The sequence below is a fragment of the Rhea americana genome, unplaced genomic scaffold, assembly GCF_003343005.1.
Source record: "Rhea americana isolate MKP2758 unplaced genomic scaffold, rheAme1 scaffold_193, whole genome shotgun sequence".
NCBI lineage: Eukaryota > Metazoa > Chordata > Aves > Rheiformes > Rheidae > Rhea > Rhea americana.
Genome location: NW_028186072.1, coordinates 495,294 through 515,362, shown reverse-complemented (window position 1 = coordinate 515,362; position 20,069 = coordinate 495,294). Strand labels below are relative to the sequence as shown.

The window sequence follows — 20,069 nt, the reverse complement described above, 5'->3', positions numbered from 1 at the left end:
GCCCCGCCCCTAGCGGCCGCCGCCCGCGCGCCGCCGCGTGAGGTAACGGCCCGCCTCAGGCACCGCCGCTGCCAGGGGAGCGCGCTGGGCAGCGCGAAGCGCGGAACATTTAGGCCCACGCTGCAGATACGTCGGCAAAAAAAGCGCTCCTGAACGATACCTTGCTGAGAGCAGTTTTCTTAACAGTTTACCTGAGGATAATCTTCAAAATGCATCACATTCTCCCCCACCCCCCCCACACACGTACCGGGTAATGCAAGATTTGCTACCGTTCATAGCTTGAAAACCATCGTTCGTTCGGGGCTGGCCTTGCAGAGCACGAGCTGTTGCTCCATCTCGTGGGGTCACGCGTGAGCTCTGACACTATCACTAAAGCAATCAGATGGTCACGTACCTAACACCCACAGATACGCTCTTCTTGAAAGATCAACCGAGGGGAGACCAGATAGAAGCAAGTTGAAATTATTAACTTTTATATATATATATATATATATATATATATTTTATATATATATATATATATAAAAGTTATATATATATAAAGATTTAGTTTGAGGTATTAAATGAAATACTAAAAAGCTGACCAATTTTATTTGTTGTATAAATAAAGAGGCAAGACATTAATATTCAATGTTAATAAATCGTGACTGTGAACTCTGTCCTGGAAATAGAATTTTATGAAATGCTGAAGAATGCAAACCATGATCTAAATATTCAAATACTGTGTTTACTGAATTTAATAGTTAGAGGATACTGTCAATCTGAAAAAGCTCATTGATGTTGGATTTATATATATAAAACTATAGGGCAAGTTAACACTATTGCCCAGCGCTCCAGTGAGATAGATAATAAAAATATTTTTTGTTATAACAGATAAGGTGGTATACAGCTGAGCCTAATACTACTCCAGATAAGATCTGCAAATCTTACAGCAAATCTTTTAGTTTGTGAATTTGACAACATAGTGTAAAAACCATCACAACCTTTTCTCTGCATATTTAGTCTTTTGTTTTAAGGGTTACAAATAATGGATCAGAAAAAGGGAACAAGAAAAACAATTAAAAAATGAAAACGCAGTCAGTAAAAATTGTGCCAGGATCACCATAGCAGCTGCAGTATTTGAAACTTCATTCATCCTTAGCAGTGAATTATTTTTGATCTTGGAGATATGGCTTCATTATTTTTTAAATTCTGCCCTTGTAACAGAAGAACAGAAGTACGTTTATTATTAAATGCTCTTTATTTTTGTCTACATCCTATTGCTGCAGAAAGGTCGTATGTCTTTTTAAATATAATAAACACRTCAAATGGGTAAACCTCAGCCCCTTTCCCTCTTCACTCCAAAAAAAGAGAAAGACATAAACCAACATGCTTTTTCTGTTTTTAAAGCAATATGCTTTCAGAACATAAGCACATTTTTGGTTTAAATAGCAGCAGAACCAGTTGATGTGACACGCATTATTTGTTAACAATTTCGCATGTGCACAAATCTTTATGAAAGGTTTTAGAAAGGCAAGTGTGCAGCAAATTTGTAAACTGCATCCTCAGTCATTTGCTGAAACATTTTATTCTGTTCAAGTTAATACACATTATATTTTGCAGGAATTTTGTGTTAAAGCCTCACTGGATTTACATGAAGCTTAGAGACCCAGTTCTAGATCTTCCAGTTCTTGGAGGAGAGCAGTTTCTTTCTGAATCTTCTCCAGCTAGAAAAATAAAAACATGAGATATCACAGATCTAGCTTATTATATGGGAAATCAAAAGAGCAGTATTTATGAAGATAATGCAAAGTCATATGTAACTCCAGTCTACAGCAGAAAGAGATTAAAAATATACCATAAATTGCAGGAAACCGGGTTGGATGACAAAATAGGCACACACTGTCATGCTCTGTATAGCCCCACTGGCACCTGCCTTTCTATTAAAGGTGGCATGCAATCAGGCCAGCAGTAGACCGGAAAGGCTACCACACACGACACACTGTTGTCCAAGTATTTCTGTTGTAACAGGCTCTTCGCTATGTATTGTCCTAGAGAGTATGCTGCTTTGGGGTGAGCACRTAGTCCAGCACCAGAGACCAGGAAAACCAAGAGCCATACCATTGTGGTGTTTATAATGTGCTGCAAAGAGGACTAAGGTACAACCAGTGTCCCCACACCACATCACGCAGTAGTGTCCCTTTCCCAAGGGCACCTGTATGCTCACATACGACACTCAACTCAGACACCCGACTGGATGCTTCCAACCCTACTCCAGGGCAGGCTACCCCTTTGACAGCAGTACGTGAAACAGACCACAGTATCAACGCACAAACTTCTCTGAGAAGTTTAATACAGATCCTGCATTACTGTCTGATACATATCTGTGGCAAACAGTTTGTAAGAAGAGCCTGAGCTGTGTAGACTCCAGCTGAGCGTGCCTGTAGTTTAGCTGGCACAGGTACATATTCTACGACTTGACAAGATRCGTTAGTTCTCTTACTGCCTTAAGCCTAATTGGGAACGCCAAGCTCCAATTTGTTTATATTGTCATTGCATTGTCCAATATCATCTGTATAGATTGATTCCCAGTGAATAGGAGGAAATAGATTCCCAGCATTCTGCTTCTCAGTATAAGCAGAGTATAAACAGCCCTTCCACAAACAGAGCAGGAAATCTCCTTAGCATCTCCCAGGATAACAAGACTTTTTTCTTTTTCTTCTGAAGACAAAAGAATTTCTCTTCACAAGTGCTCCCTGCAGRCTCAACTCCTTCACCAAAGGCTTAAAAGACCAGAAATTTGATAAGCTGAAAGGAACACTCTGTGATTGTTTTGGACAAGGTTATCTATAAGGTCTAAATATGACTTGACCTTTATAGACATGGACAGATACTAGTTCTCAGATACTTTCATTTATTGGAAAAATAAGCTAAAAATAGACTTTGCCCAAAACATGTCTCCCCTAACCACTACTCTAACATATCCATTAATTACAGAGAAAGGCTGTTTACAGACCAAAGCTCAAGAAATCCCTTAATCAAAATAACTCCTTAAGTAAATAGTGGGAAATAKTAAGGGTGAGAGAAAATGGGTCACTTGCTGACACTACTTAAATATTCTTAACTATCCCAGATATTTGTATCTATTAACTATGCAGGCAGTCTCCCAAACTTACTTTGAGTACTACCACTAGCAAGTACTACCTTTGGTGGCAATACTGGAAGATGCAAAGGCAGCTCTGCACAGCTTCCCAGACTTCAGTCTGAAAATACTCCAAACCCCATGACCCTGCTGTTTTTCATTCTCCTGACTTCTCTGCCCTAATCACGTTTCCTTCTTCCTCATTTTCCTGCCACACAGTCTAATTTCTCCAAACTAAAACCTAATCCTTGCCATACAAACCTGAGACCAAAGGCACCATTTCTATCGCTACTAGCCAGTGAAGCTAGGAAGTATATCAATACTGTGTGACAGGTACTTTATCCCAGAGAGGAAAGGTAACTGCTGTGTATCATTCTTTATGTTTATAGCACTTAGTCCAAAGACAGCATAGATGTGTGCTTGAGCCAAAGAGCACTGCAGGCTAKAAGTGGTGATCACACATGCAAGAAATGGATAGGGATGTCACAGTGAGTAACACAGAAGTGCTCACAACGCTAAAGCCACTGTACATTGGCAGTATTTGGTCAATATGAGCATTTTATTCTACATAACCCACAGGAGTTGTGGCAATGGCAGGAATGGCAGCATGATGAACAAATGACCCATTTGATAACTATGCTGGACAGAAATAGATGTAAGGATACCATAAACGAACATCAAACATGCTCTCTGTGCGTTCTTGTTAACTTGCTGATAGGAACCCTGCCTCTCGAGAAACATTTGAGGTAATTTCTTCTACTTACCTGATTTTGAAAAGGAAAGGATATAAAGAGATCATAATCTTACAGGATTTTAAGCGGAGGTATTACTGAAAGCACTATGGATTGAGTACAGTGGCAAAATAACAGTACCTGGTTTTTCTCTAGCTGTTTGCCAGCGGCTGCTTGTTCTTTCAGCTGCTCAATTGCCTTTAGTTTCTATGAAAAACAAAGACATGAGTGAAGCATGAACAGGAAACAGTCCGTAGAAGTTCTTGCACTTGCAATTGCCTGATTTACCAGGAGTCAGTTCTCAACAGAGAAGACATATTTCATCTGAGCATCTAATCCAGAATTTTCCCACCAATAAAAGATATGTCTTACAAGAACCTAGAGAACAGAAGCACTTAGTCTTGAAACAAACAGCATGCATTACCTGACTGAAGGGCTAGATCCAGAATCAGAAATGAACTCCTCCACTATCCCTATGTGCCTTCTCCATACATTTTCTTCAAAAAGGTTAGAATATTAATCAAAACATAAGAATATACAAAGCAGGAGAAGGCCAAGAGAAAAAGCCCTGACACATTATGCAGAAATGGGAAAGATTTCCTGGCCTGGACCAAACAACTTCCATCCTGAAATTAAATCAAAGAATTCCCAAGCTTGGCAATAAACTTTGCACTCATGCCATTCAAATGTTTATGAAGAAATTCACACCACATTCACCTTCTCAGATCCAAAATCTATCTTAAACTGCTCAAAAACTCTCAGGAAARATATAACTTTAAGATTAAGGGAAGAAGAGAGTAAGTTCTGCTTATAACAAAAGCAGGTTCCCAGATCATCCACAGCTGAGGAAAGTGCAGCCTGAACAAGAAGCCCACACAGTTGCTCTCTAAGCATTTAACACTTAAGCTATGCCCCTTATTTGGCAACAGTATTTATAGGAGGAGACTGGGACTGTTTTTCCATATAGGTTCCAGTGTCTTCTATGCTGTCTAGACACTACTCTGGTAAGGGCTTTGGGAGTCCTGGTAAGTGATGACTCCTACTGTTTTACAAAATGGAAAAGCAGAGGAATGTTTTTAACATTTGGGAAATTTGCTACCTGTGTTAATGCTGTATCACTGAACTCAAGTCACAATCAGACTATATCTCAAAGACTATCTCTTACAGAAATCAGCTGTTCATTAGAAAATCTCCTCACCTTTTTTAAATTCTTTATCTTTTTGTCTACTTCAGGATCTCCTGATGTCACAGCAGGCACAGCATTGCGTGGTGCATTCTGTGATGCTGAGGACTGTGCAGATTCCTGGTTTGTATCAGCTTTGGCCTCCTGCAAACAGATTAACAAATGCTTTACCTACAAAAAATGCCTCAAATTACAAAAGGATTGATACAAATCTATATAATCATTGGAAGCGATCCATTATTATTTCTTTCTCCATTAGTTTGCTGGTGTTCTTCAAAATTTAAGTGACATCCTATGATGCATTGTTACCTATTACATGGTTTCCATGAAAAGTGGTTTTCTATAAAACTTGCATGCTGTTTTTAATTTTTTCTTCCCCAAGACACCAAACATACTTAGCATAGGCAAAAATCAGTAAGCATGACAAGACAAATACACATTCACAAATATTTTTAGAAGTATACTGGTGGTTCATTGTCTTCAAAGTGAAAGAAAGGGCTTGAACCAGTATAAGAAAATCAAAAAGTCCAAACTTCTGTAGTTAAGAAACTAGTTTCTTAACTACAGAAGTTTGCAGGAATTGGAAGGCTAATACCAAAAGCTGTTTTTTAATCTACCTAGCCAAAGATTAGAAAACAAAGAGGTGAAGCAAAACAAAACAAACAAACAGAAGAACAAAACCCAAACAGGCTCTTTTTGGTCTGTCCTGATAACATGCCTCAGCCCTGGCCTGCTGGTAGGACACACCAAAGCAGTCAGCCAGTGCTCACTTCGCATGTAAGACTAGAAAGAACTACGCAGACTGTCAAAAGGTGAAAAGGCAAAAGCATGTAATCTTAACATGAATGTAAACACTGATGTCTCAATCTCAGTTTTCCCAGTCTATCTCACTTCAGCTAACAAATTTACAGCAACTAGCCACAACTGTCATTTACTATCAGACTACTGCAGATGTAAGAAAATGACTTAAAGTACCACCACTCTCCCCAAAATTAGCAGATGCAAAATGGATAGATGACTTTCAGTGCAACTGACAGTCACTGCTCTGAGACTGATCATTACATTTGTGAAAATTAATTTAACCTTATMTTTAGAAGAACTACTTTTGCAATACCTGTTTAGCAGCCTTCTTCGCTTCATGCTTCCTTTGATTTTTGAGGGCTGTTTTAGAGAGTGGCTTTTCACTAGTTCCTGACTGTGGTTTCATATTCTGAGGTGGCTCATCCTCATGCTGTAGAATATGCAAAATTAACATTTTTGAAACCTTTATTCCATGTTGGTAAACATGATGTTACAAAAAATTAACACTGGATCTCAAAACCTACTTAAGGCAACACCATATGTAAAGGAAGGAAGAAAACAAAAGTGTGTGCCCTTTCTGCCTCCTTTCAGTATAGGAAGACAGTACAAAATGTGTTTCAAATCCTTCCATTCTCAACATTTTTCTTTTTGGGACTGCCTAGTATCTCTTAGGGACTTTATGGATCATCATCAAAATAGCAGAATCATCATGTTTTATCTCCTCAAAGAAACAAAATTCAGACAGGAATAAAACAGCACACAATGACTGAAGCTTAGCATCTTGCTTTTGTCAGCAGTTGTTTAACTCACACTCCTAGTGAAAAGAAAGGAATAGCTGGGTGTTGGTCCCTTCCTCCKTTTTTTGGATAGGGCAATCCTACCCTTCAGTTAAGAGCTAACACACATGACAAATTGGGAGCMGAGACCAGACTTTGTATTACTGAGCTTTCTAAAGAAAAGTAAACAAATATTAAATACATATCACTTAAAAAAAAAAAAAAAAAAGAAAGTTCTTATCTCCCAAACATGTTCAATTCTATTTTTATACTTGGTTTAGCAGACTGATATATTTATACACAAATAGTTTTAAAAATACATATCTTACCTACCAGTTTTAATTTCCTGCCCATAAAAGTGAACATTATTCCTTTATTTAATGTACCTTTTCTCTACTACCTCTGCTTATCAATCACTGGTGAAATCAGACATTAATATGATTCATGGATTATTCACAGCCAAGTAGAACTCTTTTCTTTAAAATTAAAAGGTTCAAAGTTCTCTATGGTTTAAATGTAAACATCAAAGCTACAATTATTAAATGTAATTAGCTGCTTCACTCAACCTATGTTGAAAACTGACAGAAAATAAAACTAATTAAACAAGTAGGCTGCTATGTGAAACTTGTTTAGACTGCAGCTGACCAGCTAACAATCAGATCTCTCTCACGCAAGTAAACTTACCTAGTATGGGGGGGGGACACACAGTTTTGAGAGGAGAGTCAACCACCTATCTAACTGGGTTTGGACTTCAGTCAAGTTGGGTCACCCAGACCTGAGGTTCATATTTTAACCAGTGTACTCGATCTTACTGTACACCAAATTTGCAGTTCATTGTTCCAGTGCTTGTTGCAGTTTTAAAATCTGCAAACAGCTTTGTGGAAGAGTAATATTTTGACCACAGAAATTTCAGTTTTCTAGCATAAGTTCTTGCAAACAGGGAGAAGAGTGACAGCCAGTGGAAGATGATCATCTCAGAAGCCTCTCAGAAACCCACAATATTCTTCCAGTCTGATCACTCTTCTAATATCCCTCATTAAGAATACACACATATTTGAGGCCAAACTTCAAAGACAGGCATAGCAATGAAACAGAAAAATCTACTGCATACATGAAACAGTCTACTTACAAGCTTGGAACTTGTTACAGGCTTGTTTCTCAAGGCTGGAGGTCTGTACGCTTGAGCAGGTTTTAGCTCAGAACTTGGCAATTCACTTGGGACTGCCTGGTATTTTACTGCTTTCACAGGAAATACTCCATCCAAAAATGGTTGCCAAGAAACCTGCCATATTTCTTCATTTGATGGTACTTCATAGTTGTGTAAAACAGAGCCAGTGTAATGCCATATCTTGTAACCATTACCAACTCGTAGCCTGGGAGCACAGGTAGCTGTTACAATATGTTCCCCATCAGGGCACCAAGCAAAATAGGTGGAATCCGATGCTACTGGTTTGGAAATAAGTTTGTAGTTTTTAACATCCCATACTTCCATCTGTCCTCTGAGATTTCCAAATCCTGCTAGTACTAGAATGTGTCCAGGGGGGCTGTAGTAGGCAGCATTGCGAGGGCCAGTTCCAAAATCAAACACAGGGTCACATTTCAGATTAAAAACTGTTGCTTTGGCAGGCATAAAACCATACACAGCACAAAACTCGACAGAATTGGGATTCCAGACAACATCATAAATAGGACCGTTTTTTGCTAAAGGAAAAGGAAAACATGCAGCTATTGTTAAGCAATTTTCATTTGTACTGAAAAGAGATATATAACGATTCTTAATTGTATGCTTTGCTAAAATCCAACGATCCAATTACTGACAGTGAGAACGAATTCTGCTAACAATAGTAGCAGAAGCAAAAAAACATTTTATATTCTGATAATTTTAGATAAGGTTTGCAACAATAACTGCAGCCATTCCAAATTACCTCTGTAGAGTCAGCATCAGCACTTTAACAGTAAGCATATATTTTCACGTAAAAAAAAAAAATCCTTTATCTTTTTTCCTCGTTATTCAAGTATGATATCTCAGGACTTCCTCAAACTGTCCCACTGGAAACCTGCAAAAACAGGAGTTTTATACCAGCTGGATACTAGTTCCTTTTTTTTTTTTTCCTCCTTACCCTAGGAACTATTAAATACCTTAGCTTTGCATAGCTAAGAAATATTGATGTAAGTTATCTTTGGATCTTGTTCATGTGCAGTATTTTGAGACAGATTTTTAAGCAGGAAAGCACACAAAAACATTTTTATGTACACTGATCAAAATTTGATGCGGTCAGAAACTACTCTGCAGTTACATGAAGAACTATTGAAGAAAGATGGATATGTGACCAAAATTCACATAAGATGTACAAGGGTGAATAAAACACAGCTTATTATAACACTCCTAATCTGGATACCTTTACTTGTTCCCCTTTTAAGTGCCAAGTGCATTAATTCTTAAATCCAAATGTTGACCCAAAATATCAAAACAGCTTCCACTGCTCAATCCTGTTGCTATTTTAAAGCCTTTTTATCTTTAGAAACTGGGCTATGTAATCCCATTGTTTGTGCATTTGCCCCTTTAGAACTTTTTTGATGATGTGTTAATCAAATGTGACTGCAGAGACAGATCTGAAATACAATTATGTTTCTGGAAGTTCCATGACAGTAGGCAGCTGGATAGATGAGGGCGGCCTTATACGGGCTTCAACAGCTAAAGCAAAAGCTGCAGCATGAGCATGTATTAGCTAGAAAACAAAACAAAACCAAAAAAACCCCTCTACAAATGACAGCATGTAAAAAGCTTCAAAACTGGACCTCAAAAGCAACCAGAAGATACAAATCAAAAGGAAATCAAACTTTATTCACTCCAAGTGCTTAATTGCTTTTGTTGGAAAAAACAATTTTACAAGCAAGACAGACGTACTTGGATTTTTCATTGAAAAGGAATAGCTAAATGATAATTAATAATAAAGCTACCTGTTAAATAAAAGATTTGAAATGAATAACTTCAAATGACAAAGGAGGTTTTAATAAGCACAGAGTTAAACAAAAACTGATTTTTTGAACACAAACTGCTCTCAGATTCAAAATACTAAGTTATAATCCCGATCATTTTTTCCCAGTCAGGTTAGCAACTAAGGGAAATGAAGACATAGTACCTGCCACCACAGGTTTTGCTATAGAAGGAAAACTGGAAATGTTATCCTGATCAGCACTGATATTAAAGAGCTGCAATCTCTAAGTCACTTCAGCATAAAATAGTTTATACCAGTCCATCTCCACAGCGTTTTGAAATCTTCACAACTAGCCTCCCTATAATCCCCAAACAAAACATGTGTTTAATAAACAACAACAATTTAAGATAATGGAAAAATACTACCATGAAGAAAATGTTAATCAATGGACTTCAAATTCAAACAAAACATTGAATTTGAATGTCCACTTGTTCTTCACCAACATGTCAGTTTCATGTCACAGAACTCTTTTCCATTTTCCTCTGAAAAATGTAGGCCTTTCATTTTTCAATATACTTAAAAAAAAAAAAGAAAGAAAGAAAGAAAGAAAGAAAAAAGAAAAAAAAACACAACCACCCTACTCACTCTGCCCCACATTCCTTAGGTAATTATCAATCCTATGTCTAAAAGCACATACAAGATTATTTTGTTTGGCAACATACTTTTCCTGCCTGGATTCTTAAACATTAAACTGGTTCCATTATGCTTAAAAATCAAAATTCCCTTCCTGTATTACAAACACCCACCAAACCAAWTATTTGTGTATTTTAATTGAAAGTATGTGCTCTCTGCCACTGACATTACAAACGTGAGAATGCCAAATACAGCAATATAATTTAATCATTAAAAAACTCACTCCAAACTAAAAAAAAAATTCTGGTGAATTTTTTTTGTTTGATTGTTTTTGTTTAAAATCAGACTACTACATTCATAGAATCAGTAAGGTTGGAAGGGACCGCTGGAGATCATCTAGTCCAACCTCCCTGCTCAAGCAGGGGCATCTAGAGCACGTTGTACAGGATCATGTGCAGGCAGGTTTGAGTATCTCCAGAGAAGAAGACTCCACAACCTCTCTGGGCAACCTGGCCCAGTGCTCCGTCACTCTCACAGGGAAGAAATTCCCCCTCACATCCAGGCAGAACTTCCTGTGCTTCAATTTCTGCCCATTGCCTCTTGTCCTGTCACGCGGGGCAACTGAAAAGAGTCCGGCACCATCCCCTTGACACCCTCCCTTCAGGTACTTGTACACACTGATCAGATCCCCCCTCAGTCTGCTCTTCCCCAGGCTAAACACGCCCAGCTCTCGCAGCCGTTCCTCATAGGGCAGATGCTCCAGCCCTCTGATCATCCTCGTAGCCCTACGCTGGATTCTCCCCAGTAGCTCCATGTCTCTCTGGTACTGGGGAGCCCAGAACTGGACACAGTACTCGAGATGAGGCCTCCCCAGGGCTGAGCAGAGGGGCAGGATCACCTCCCTCCACCTGCTSGCAACACTCTTCCTAATGCACCCAAGAGACCATTGGCCTTCCTGGCCACAAGGGCATTGCATCATCCAAAAACCATACACTAAACAAAAGTTAATGAAACAGCAGTTCCTACCATCAAGTGCTATAATACAATGAAAATGTCCGAAATGTACTTACGTAGTTGTACAACTGCGCTTTCTCCATTTGTTGCAATGTAGTGGAGTGTTTGCTCTCCATAGTATGAAGCTCCTGATTTATCAACTTCTGTACTAGCTATTACTAGCACAGCAGTGGCTAAAACCAGACATACAGTTAGTTCAATATAATTATTGCAAATCATAGAAACTATTCCACAAACTACCATGGACAAAGAGAAAATTAGTTTGACTGAATTCTGCAGTTAAAGTTGYTTAGGTAACAATGTTCATCATTCTCTTCTCAGCTGAAATTTTCTTAAATGTTAACCCAAACAGAACTATCTTCTATTTCTGGATGAAGAGTGTAAACTAAGCAATTATAAGAAAGTGAACATACTATTGAAGCATAAAAAGATGTTTTATTATGTTCAACAGTAGCAAGAGTGTCTTAGGCTTTTCATCTGACTAAGGCAAAAATCAAACATTGGTACTCAAATAAAAGGTTTCATCAACAGCTTTTGAAAATACATCTATTTTATGCAGACATGTAGAAATCACATGCGGGCACAAAGTTATGTAATACCTTCCCTGTAGTCTAAATAATGTGAGTTGAAATAAAACAGTTTTTCAACAGTATTCTGAAACAATTATCATTGCTCAAAAAAAAACAAAGCATACAGAGGATTGTGCAAGTCATCCCATTTGTTATATGTCTGTATAAATACAACTTTACAGGAAAATAAAATTGTTTTATGCCCTGATACAGTCTTATGTTTACATCTTACACACGGTATCATCACAAAACTCAATTCAAATATGCAAATCAATTGCATAATTTGCAGATGTGTAGAATATTCTGAATCGCTATACACAAAATCAAGCAAGTCAATACAGAAAAGTTATGAGTACTTCAGAATATTCAGAATTGAGGCTTTAATATTGCATCAGTATTAATGGCTATTTTTAATATTTATTTACACATACCAATGCAAATGGCATGCAAAATCCACATGGTAAACAAAGTAATTAAATCTAAAATTTGCAGAATATAAGGAATTAAATATACTGCTGTTATACCTTTTTTGTTCCATAGCATCGTTACTTTGTCAGATTTAAAGAAGCTTTTATTGGCCAGTGCAGACTGAGGACCACCGAAGTTGGGATACTGATAGAGTCTTACAAAGGATGGTGCACCTTTGCTGCCCGGAACATACACAGCAATCTAAAACAAAGCCATCAGATCATATAGCAGATGATACTCTGGGTAGCAAAGGGTCTCTTCACTACTCATACATTGTTCTAAAATTACCATAGATTTTGAAAGAAATCAAGAATCAAATTGTGAGCAAACATCAGATATACCTTGGTTGGCTGTGCTCCTGGAGATAACACAAAATCGCTAACCTTTTGCAAATGCAGTTTATTTGCAATAATATCTGCAAAGAAAATCACAGTAGTGATGATGTTAATGACACAATATTAACCCACATTATTTAACTATACCTTTTTATGGGTCTATATTGTGGATAATAAAGAACAGTATTACATAATGGAAATATTTTACTAGTCAAACAACTTTTACTTTCACATTTCATCACACTTTCTGACTAGATCACTTTTTATTTACAAAACCACCCTGCAAATCGTTTGAATTAAGCCTAGCTTTGAAATCCAGTTTAAGTATTATTAAGTTCAATGAGCAAAGAAATTTCTGGAACCCATGATTTTAAGGATGCTCATGTTTTAAGGAAGCAACAGTGTTATTCATCTTCTCTGTGCTGACTTTAGGAGAAACAGCAGCAGCCACGTCCAGGTAACATGTACCACTACACAAAGCCAAAGGGCTCTTCTTGCAACCTTACTGGATGATTCTTCCTAATAGGAAGCTTTCATAAAGGCCTGTTCTGCATTGGTCCTCTACAAAAACACTTTGGACACTCTTAAAAAGAGAACAAACAGCAACCCATAAGCACATTCCCTCAGTGAAGACTGGGCTTAGCAGCAGATCTCACATTAAAACACATTCTGGACTTTCCTAGGATAGCATCAGATAGGAACTGAACGGGCCATGGGTGCCTACAAACACCAGAAAAGAAATTAAATACTGTTTTAGCACAAGAAAAACAAACAATTGCTCCTGTATTTGAGAGGAATGAAGTGTATTCCAGCATCCATCAGAATGGTGGACATAATAAATTACTGCTATGACAAGTAGTCTCTTGTTAGGGGGCTGGGTGAGATTAATAGCCAGCATTACTTGTAAATCTCAATAAGGAAGCTCAGTAGCTGCWGTTAAATACAGATTTTCCAGCTTAACTGCAAAGTTCATTCCATTGACCAYCTTGCTGCTAATGCTAGGAACATTACAAGGCATTGTTTTTTGAGACATGTAAAATGTATAGCATTAGAAGAATTGCATTCTTAATCTCATCTCTAAACACACCAAGGGTCAGAACTGAGGAGAGAAAAAGATACTTAAAGCAATTGCAAGTTCAGCATATGAAACATTATATCAGTAAGCATTTTCTGGAGTATAATGATTGGCAGGCACTGTGGGTTTTTTTTTCCCCTGTTTGGAAAGAATGGTGAACATCTTCATACAAGAATATTAATGCTGTATAAGCCAGTTGCGCAAAAAAAGAAAAAAGGCAACTGTGTCACTTTTCTGTAGCCCTTTTTAGCGTGGCAGATCTAAAACAGAAAACTCAGCTTCATTAATATCAGTGGGACTAACTCTAACTCTCATGAAATGGCATCTCTCATAGGCTGTACTTTTAGCTTCCAGAATAATTCTTGTCTCAGCTTTATATTTAAAATAATAGCTTCCTCCAGAAGTTTTCTTTCATTCCTATCAATTTCTTTATTCCAATCTATTTATCTTCCCACATTCTTTCTTTCCCTTTTATTGTCCATCTCTCCCTCTACCAACCTGAATATTCCACCACTATTAGTAAACTCCCTTGAAAAAACGCTCTAGCTTCACAACTTCGTTTTTGCTATCAATATAAATTTTCTAATAAGTCATTATTAATCATATTAGAARAGCTCATTTATAGTCACAATACACACAATTCATAGAAGTAAAGAATCATAGAATCAGTAAGGTTAGAAGGGACCTCTGGAGATCATCCAGTCCAATCCCCCTGCTCAGCAGGGAAACAACTAGCCCATACGGGGACTGAACCTACGACCTTGGCATTATTAGCACCATTCTCTAACCAGCTGAGCTAAACCTAACCCCCAAACAATCAAGTACTCCACTAACAATTTCTGGATTTCATTAAACCTAAAACAATATAGAATCAGCCCTCCTTGTCTAAAAATTAAATCTATTTTATCACAGAAAAATCATTAAAAAAAAAAAGAAAAAAATGGAAAACTGAGTAAAAGCAAAGGATAACTCCTATCTGGGATGCAATGAAACCATCTTATTGAAATACTTGCGTACTAAAGTTGTTGTTTTCAAAGAAGTGCACTTCGTTGTTTACATTCCTGGCACAAATGCTTTCATCATCTGCCCAGCAAGGACACCTACATTTAAAGGAAAAAACAGAATTGAAGAAACAGTGAAAATGGCCACCTTCAGCAGTCTGTGTTTTTTTTTTTTTTTTTTTTTTCCCCTCTCTCTCTCTCTCTTTTTAATAGGGCCAAACAAAATCAACCATGCTACATGTTTCAAATGCAAAATTGCATTTGCCTGGTAAAAAACCCATACAACTAGACTTACAGTTGCTGTCTTCCCAGTTTACTTTATTTTGCAAAGTGACAGTGAAATTATACTAAGAAATGAACAATTATAATCATGTACAAAGATGCTTACAAGCACAGACGTTTGCTTCCAGCTTGTAGTAAGCAATACTTTGAAAACCAATACCATACTAAAAACCCTATTTACCTAGATCAGGTTTTGGAAATCACATTTGTTTGAAAGCAATTAGCATCTGGAAATGTTATTTACCAGTTCTGCATCTTTTTCTGGATGAAAGACTTTAAGCATTTTCCAGTTTTCACATCATAAAGTTGCAGGTTGGGCACCCCTGCTGTGCCATCTTTAGCAGCTGCAACAAAAACATTTATTTACAGTGGTGGTTTCTGGCATTGTATCTGCTTTACCATCACRACATCATATCCCATGCTTCTACAAGGAACCAAACATACATAAGCTTCTGTCAGGAAGCACCCCCCACCCCGAAAGGGCTAATCTCAAACCTGTTAACTGCCCTGGCTATTAAGTCTGTCTATGGTCTTTTAGCCTGCAAAAACCACCAATATTTGGGAAGTTTGGAAGATTCTACCCCCATTATTCTAGAAGAGGACAAAACTAGAACCACCAATGTTAGGACAACCTTTTTAATGCATGTTTTCCAATTAAGATCAGAACTTTAGAAAACCTACTCTCTTGGCCAAAAATGGGAAGTTTAGTCTCCTCTCCTACATTTTGTTCTCACAGGAATGTGTCTCACATTTTCTCCCTCATGACACATTCACAGCTGTATCTACAAACTATATAAAACGGCTTTCTGTTGKTTTTAAATTCTCTGCACCCATTTACTTATTCTGAMTACTACAGCTATTGGCCTGCCTGTTTCCACTAACGATTCAAAAGAGCCCTGTTTTCTGACAGTCCATAGTTGGCATCCAGCCTAGCACCTGTACTGCTGTGTCCTGTCCTACAACCTGTCCCAGACACTTTCCACCCACTTTTGATGATAGCCTACCCTTTTTACCAGTGGAAGCATTTGCACCATCCACTATAGACATACAGCTTTGAAAAGACTGAGACCATGAGAGTCAGGAACAAAGAGAATAAAGAATAAAAAGGAAAGAATAAAGCCCTCTGGACAACCAGGAACGCTGCATGTTAGCTAGGCCCAGTGCATGACATGATTACTTTGAGATATCTTACAATTTTCTTTGTAGATACAGAAATACAAATTGCCTGAACAGCATATTAGTCAAACACACTCTGCAGTAAGATCAGTTAATAGTATTTAGAAACGTGATTTACTTAACGGAGTAATAATCATACTTGCATTCTGATTTGCTCTTTGTAAGAATGGCTGATACCATATGCTTTCGGATGACATCCCTCCTTCCTCTGCTATGTACTTGATTAACCATGCAAGATCCGTACATTTTCTATACTGCTCTTTTAGCCAATCAACATGCTAGGATATCAAATCAGGTAATGGCAAGTCTGCAGACTGAATTAAAATATGCAACTATCTATGTATTTTTACAGCTGGTAAAATACTCACTTGTATAGGCCTGCCATGTTGCCAGAACATTATTCTTTGGCGAGAATTCAAGGCAAACTGCCTTTGGAAGATCAAAAGAACGCAGTAACTCAGCATTGGTGACATTAACAATATTTACTCTGGAACCAAAAGAGGTCATTTCAATAAAACACGCTTAGACTGGTTAATTAATAGCTGAGGTAACTTTTCACAGATTTGACTTCCACAGCTGTTCCAAATTTGGCCAATGTAACAAAATTAGAAGAGCTTTTTTCCCATCATGCTTTTACTAAATATTTGTAAGAACATTTTAAAATCAGATGCCCAAATATAACAGAAATTGAGCAAGTGAAAATCCTGGTCAAAACATTGTGTATTTTGATCTGCACGTTTGGATTCTGAATCAGAGATGAGATATTCTCATCCATTCTTCCACGGTGTTAAAGTTAAGCAAGGGCAACAGAAAAATCTAACTGAATTAAAATATACATTTATCCTACACATTCTTACAGGTCTTCTGTCTAGAAGGATTCTACATTTAAGGTTTGGATTTTTGGGGGGTGAGGGAAGAGACATAGACAGTAAAAATTAAATGTCTAAAAGCTGAACTAGCAAGGTCAAACAGTATCTCGGAATACTATATGTTAAAGATCTGCAACATACAGAATCCAAAGAATAAAAAAAGATAGAGTCAAGTTGTGTCCAAACCACAGTTACTCTTCAGAAACTAGGGTAAGGAGCCTGTTCTTCACCAGGTCATAAACTACCTCTCACCTCAAAAATGAAAGAAGACAAAAATAATGATGTCTCAAAAAAAAAGAGTTTCAAAAACAAAGAGGCATCACAGGACTGGAAAGATTTGCCATCTGAAATATTCTCAGTTAAAGTACTGAGTCTGAGCTTGAGTACTTAAATATACAATGTAGTTGTTTGAAAAATATTTTCCCCACAAACATTTTCTGGAAATGGACCTTTCCAAAGGATAAAAATAAAGTTTATAATGAAAAATGGAAGAGTCTGTACATTTGGAAGAAYCAGAAATGTCATTGAGGGGAACAATTGAAAGCTACATCTAAGTTATCTTCTTTAACAGAAATAGCAAATAACGTTATTGAGCACTTCTGCAATTTTTTTTAAACCAATGAGTTAATAATAAGAACGCTGATACTACACTAACACTGACATTTCAGAAAAAGCCTGATCATGTCTTCACAGCAGCTACCCCATGATGTCCTTTTACATAAAGGACAATCTCTGGTATACTCTATCATGCATCTAGTCTATAAAACAGAAACCTTGTGATGTTTGTATGTGAGGTGCATAGAATCTTTATTTTCTATGTTTAGGTTCAGTATGGTGGATACCAACTTGTTTTCAAATAACTTTGTAATATGTTGAAAAAATATCYACCTACAGAGCTAGACAGCAGTCCTACACCTGCTGACTCTCAAAATATTTGGCAAAACACATTATCATAGAGGAAAAAGTCAGGAAAAAAGTCAAGAGTCTACTTCAGAAGCAGCAATGCAATCATCTGTTGTGCTACTTAGATTAATCCCAGAAAGCCAGGTACTGTTTTACTGGGAAATATGAACAAAAACTCTTATAGAGCATATCCAAATTCAACAGCAATAGGTGCATTATCAATTTGAGAAAAACAATAAATATTTCATCTGATATTCAGAAAACAAAGCCACTACTGCAAACAGCGCAAAACCAGAATGTGCTTAAAGTATATGCAAACTTTTTCATTAATAGCACTTATGCACACAAGAGTAAATGTGGTAAAACTAATCCAGATTGCTTAATTCAAATTAATATCATAAAACACACTCACTTTTCTCCATTGCACCAGGCAAAGAGGGAACCATCCTTGCTAAAAGCGACAGCTTTGCAATTTTTTCCAGAGTCCCTAAAGAAATAAGAAATGCACATTAATATTCAAGTGTACTGCATAAGTTAAGGCATTTTTAACAAAAAGTAAAAAGCAACGTTTCAGTTTTCCAACCACACACTCAAATAATTCCTTGTAACAGTAACAGTGCAATCTACCCTGCAATTGTTCAGTCATTATTGCTTCTAAGTACAAAAATGCAATTAGAAGTCAGGCAAGCAGAGTCTTCAAAATCATTAATTTTCTAAACTATTGWCAGGAAAAAAAATGTACTTCTAAATTTTTGAATTCCAGAGTCTACATTTACTATTTAGAAAATGGTTTTTTTGCACAAAAGAGCTAAAATGTTCAGAATAACAGTACCTTCGAAATGTTGCACACTCTGTGAAACTGGGAGGCCCGTTCACCATATAAAGCCCTTCAGATCCTCTCACTGGAAAGAAAGTAAATAAACCAGTATTCATTTCAGATTCAGAGAAATGTCCAAAGCAAAGTAATTATCAACTTAGAGTAATTTATCAACTTTGAGACCTGTACCTACTTTTCCCCCAGCATGCATTTTAGAGTAAAGGCTGTAAAGGAAGAATGTTATAAAAGAAATTCAGAATATAACACATGCCCAGATAACTGCAGGATTAAAAATAACAGAAGCAGTGAATCGGCAGAGCTGACATTGAGCTTATTAGCCCCAGAACCAGAAATACTGACATATAATGCAGAGAACTGACACACCAGTTTGCTGTGCCTCTCCACRGAAGAAACAACACTGAAGGTCAGCTAACACGCTTCTGAAACTGCAGACTAGGCTGCAAAACAAACAACGCAGCCAGCCCTGCCCTTCCCCATGCTCCCAGCCGTGCGAGCTATTCCAGTTCTGAACCTGCACTCACACTCATGCAGCTGCAGGGTGGAATAGCTCAGCAAACTGATGCAGCCTCTCCTACAGGGTCAATTTTCCATGAACCGGTTCATCCCTCTACCACGGGAGCACAAAGAAGGGCACAGAAACGCACTACTGAGGTCAGCAGGGGAGAAGAGGATGGAGCAAATCCAGATGCATCACAGACCCACAGCACGATTAGGGTTGGAAGGCACCTCTAGTCCAACCCCCATGCTCCAGCAGGGTCACCTGGAAAAGGTTGTCCAGGACAATTTCCAGGCAGGTTGGGAATATCTCCAAGGATGGAGACTCTGCAACCTCTCTGGGCAACCTGCGCCAGTGTTCAGCAATCCTTGAGGGGGGGGGCGGGGGGGGGGGACACAAAAAACCAAAACAAAAAAAAACACCCTAAAACTCCACTGATATTTAAACAGAGTAATTTCCTGTATTTCAATTTGTGCCCATTGCCTTATCACTGGATAGCGCTGAGAGGAGTCTGATAAAAGAGAAGAGTCTGATTTTATCAYGTAAGATGACTTCAGGCTACTGAAGAACTGCACCCACAAGAAAGACAGGGTGGAGTAATGCTTACTCCTAAAACAGCTGATGATCCTCAACTCTCGACCCTTTCGCAGAAGGCACTTTTAGGAAACCTAACTCGCAGGAGCTCAGAATTCTCCATTACTGGAAGAGCTGAACAAAAGTCCTACACAACAGAATTGCAAAGATTGTCTAAATATTTGCTAAAGAGAGGATTAGTTGCCTAAACACATGAAGGGCATTTACAGGAGAAAGATTACATCAGATTTATTTTTTGCTGACATGAGATGGAATGTGCCCTGCT

General features: G+C 37.8%; 1 protein-coding gene across 1 annotated transcript; it reads right to left on the bottom strand.

The window, feature by feature from the left end:
* Positions 1 to 1,221: 1,221 nt before the first annotated feature.
* EIF2A (eukaryotic translation initiation factor 2A) lies at positions 1,222 to 19,842 on the bottom strand. The gene is made up of 14 exons (XM_085302828.1): positions 19,818 to 19,842; positions 18,709 to 18,778; positions 18,289 to 18,363; positions 16,473 to 16,591; positions 15,173 to 15,272; positions 14,663 to 14,745; positions 12,577 to 12,650; positions 12,292 to 12,436; positions 11,255 to 11,371; positions 7,742 to 8,313; positions 6,150 to 6,266; positions 5,051 to 5,179; positions 3,994 to 4,059; positions 1,222 to 1,706 (listed from the first exon to the last, which is right to left on the bottom strand). Coding segments are annotated over exons 1-14 (1,734 nt in total). The 5' UTR covers positions 19,819 to 19,842; the 3' UTR covers positions 1,222 to 1,640.
* Between the last annotated feature and the right edge of the window lie 227 nt (positions 19,843 to 20,069).

Bases quoted from the DNA above. Each gene is read 5' to 3' on its own strand.
- EIF2A (XM_085302828.1), bottom strand. The intron at 12,437-12,576 runs GTATATCTGATG...GCTTTGTTTTAG, and splicing joins CAGGAGCACAGCCAACCAAG to ATTGCTGTGTATGTTCCGGG. The intron at 1,707-3,993 runs GTACTGTTATTT...TTATTTTTCTAG, and splicing joins AACAGCTAGAGAAAAACCAG to CTGGAGAAGATTCAGAAAGA.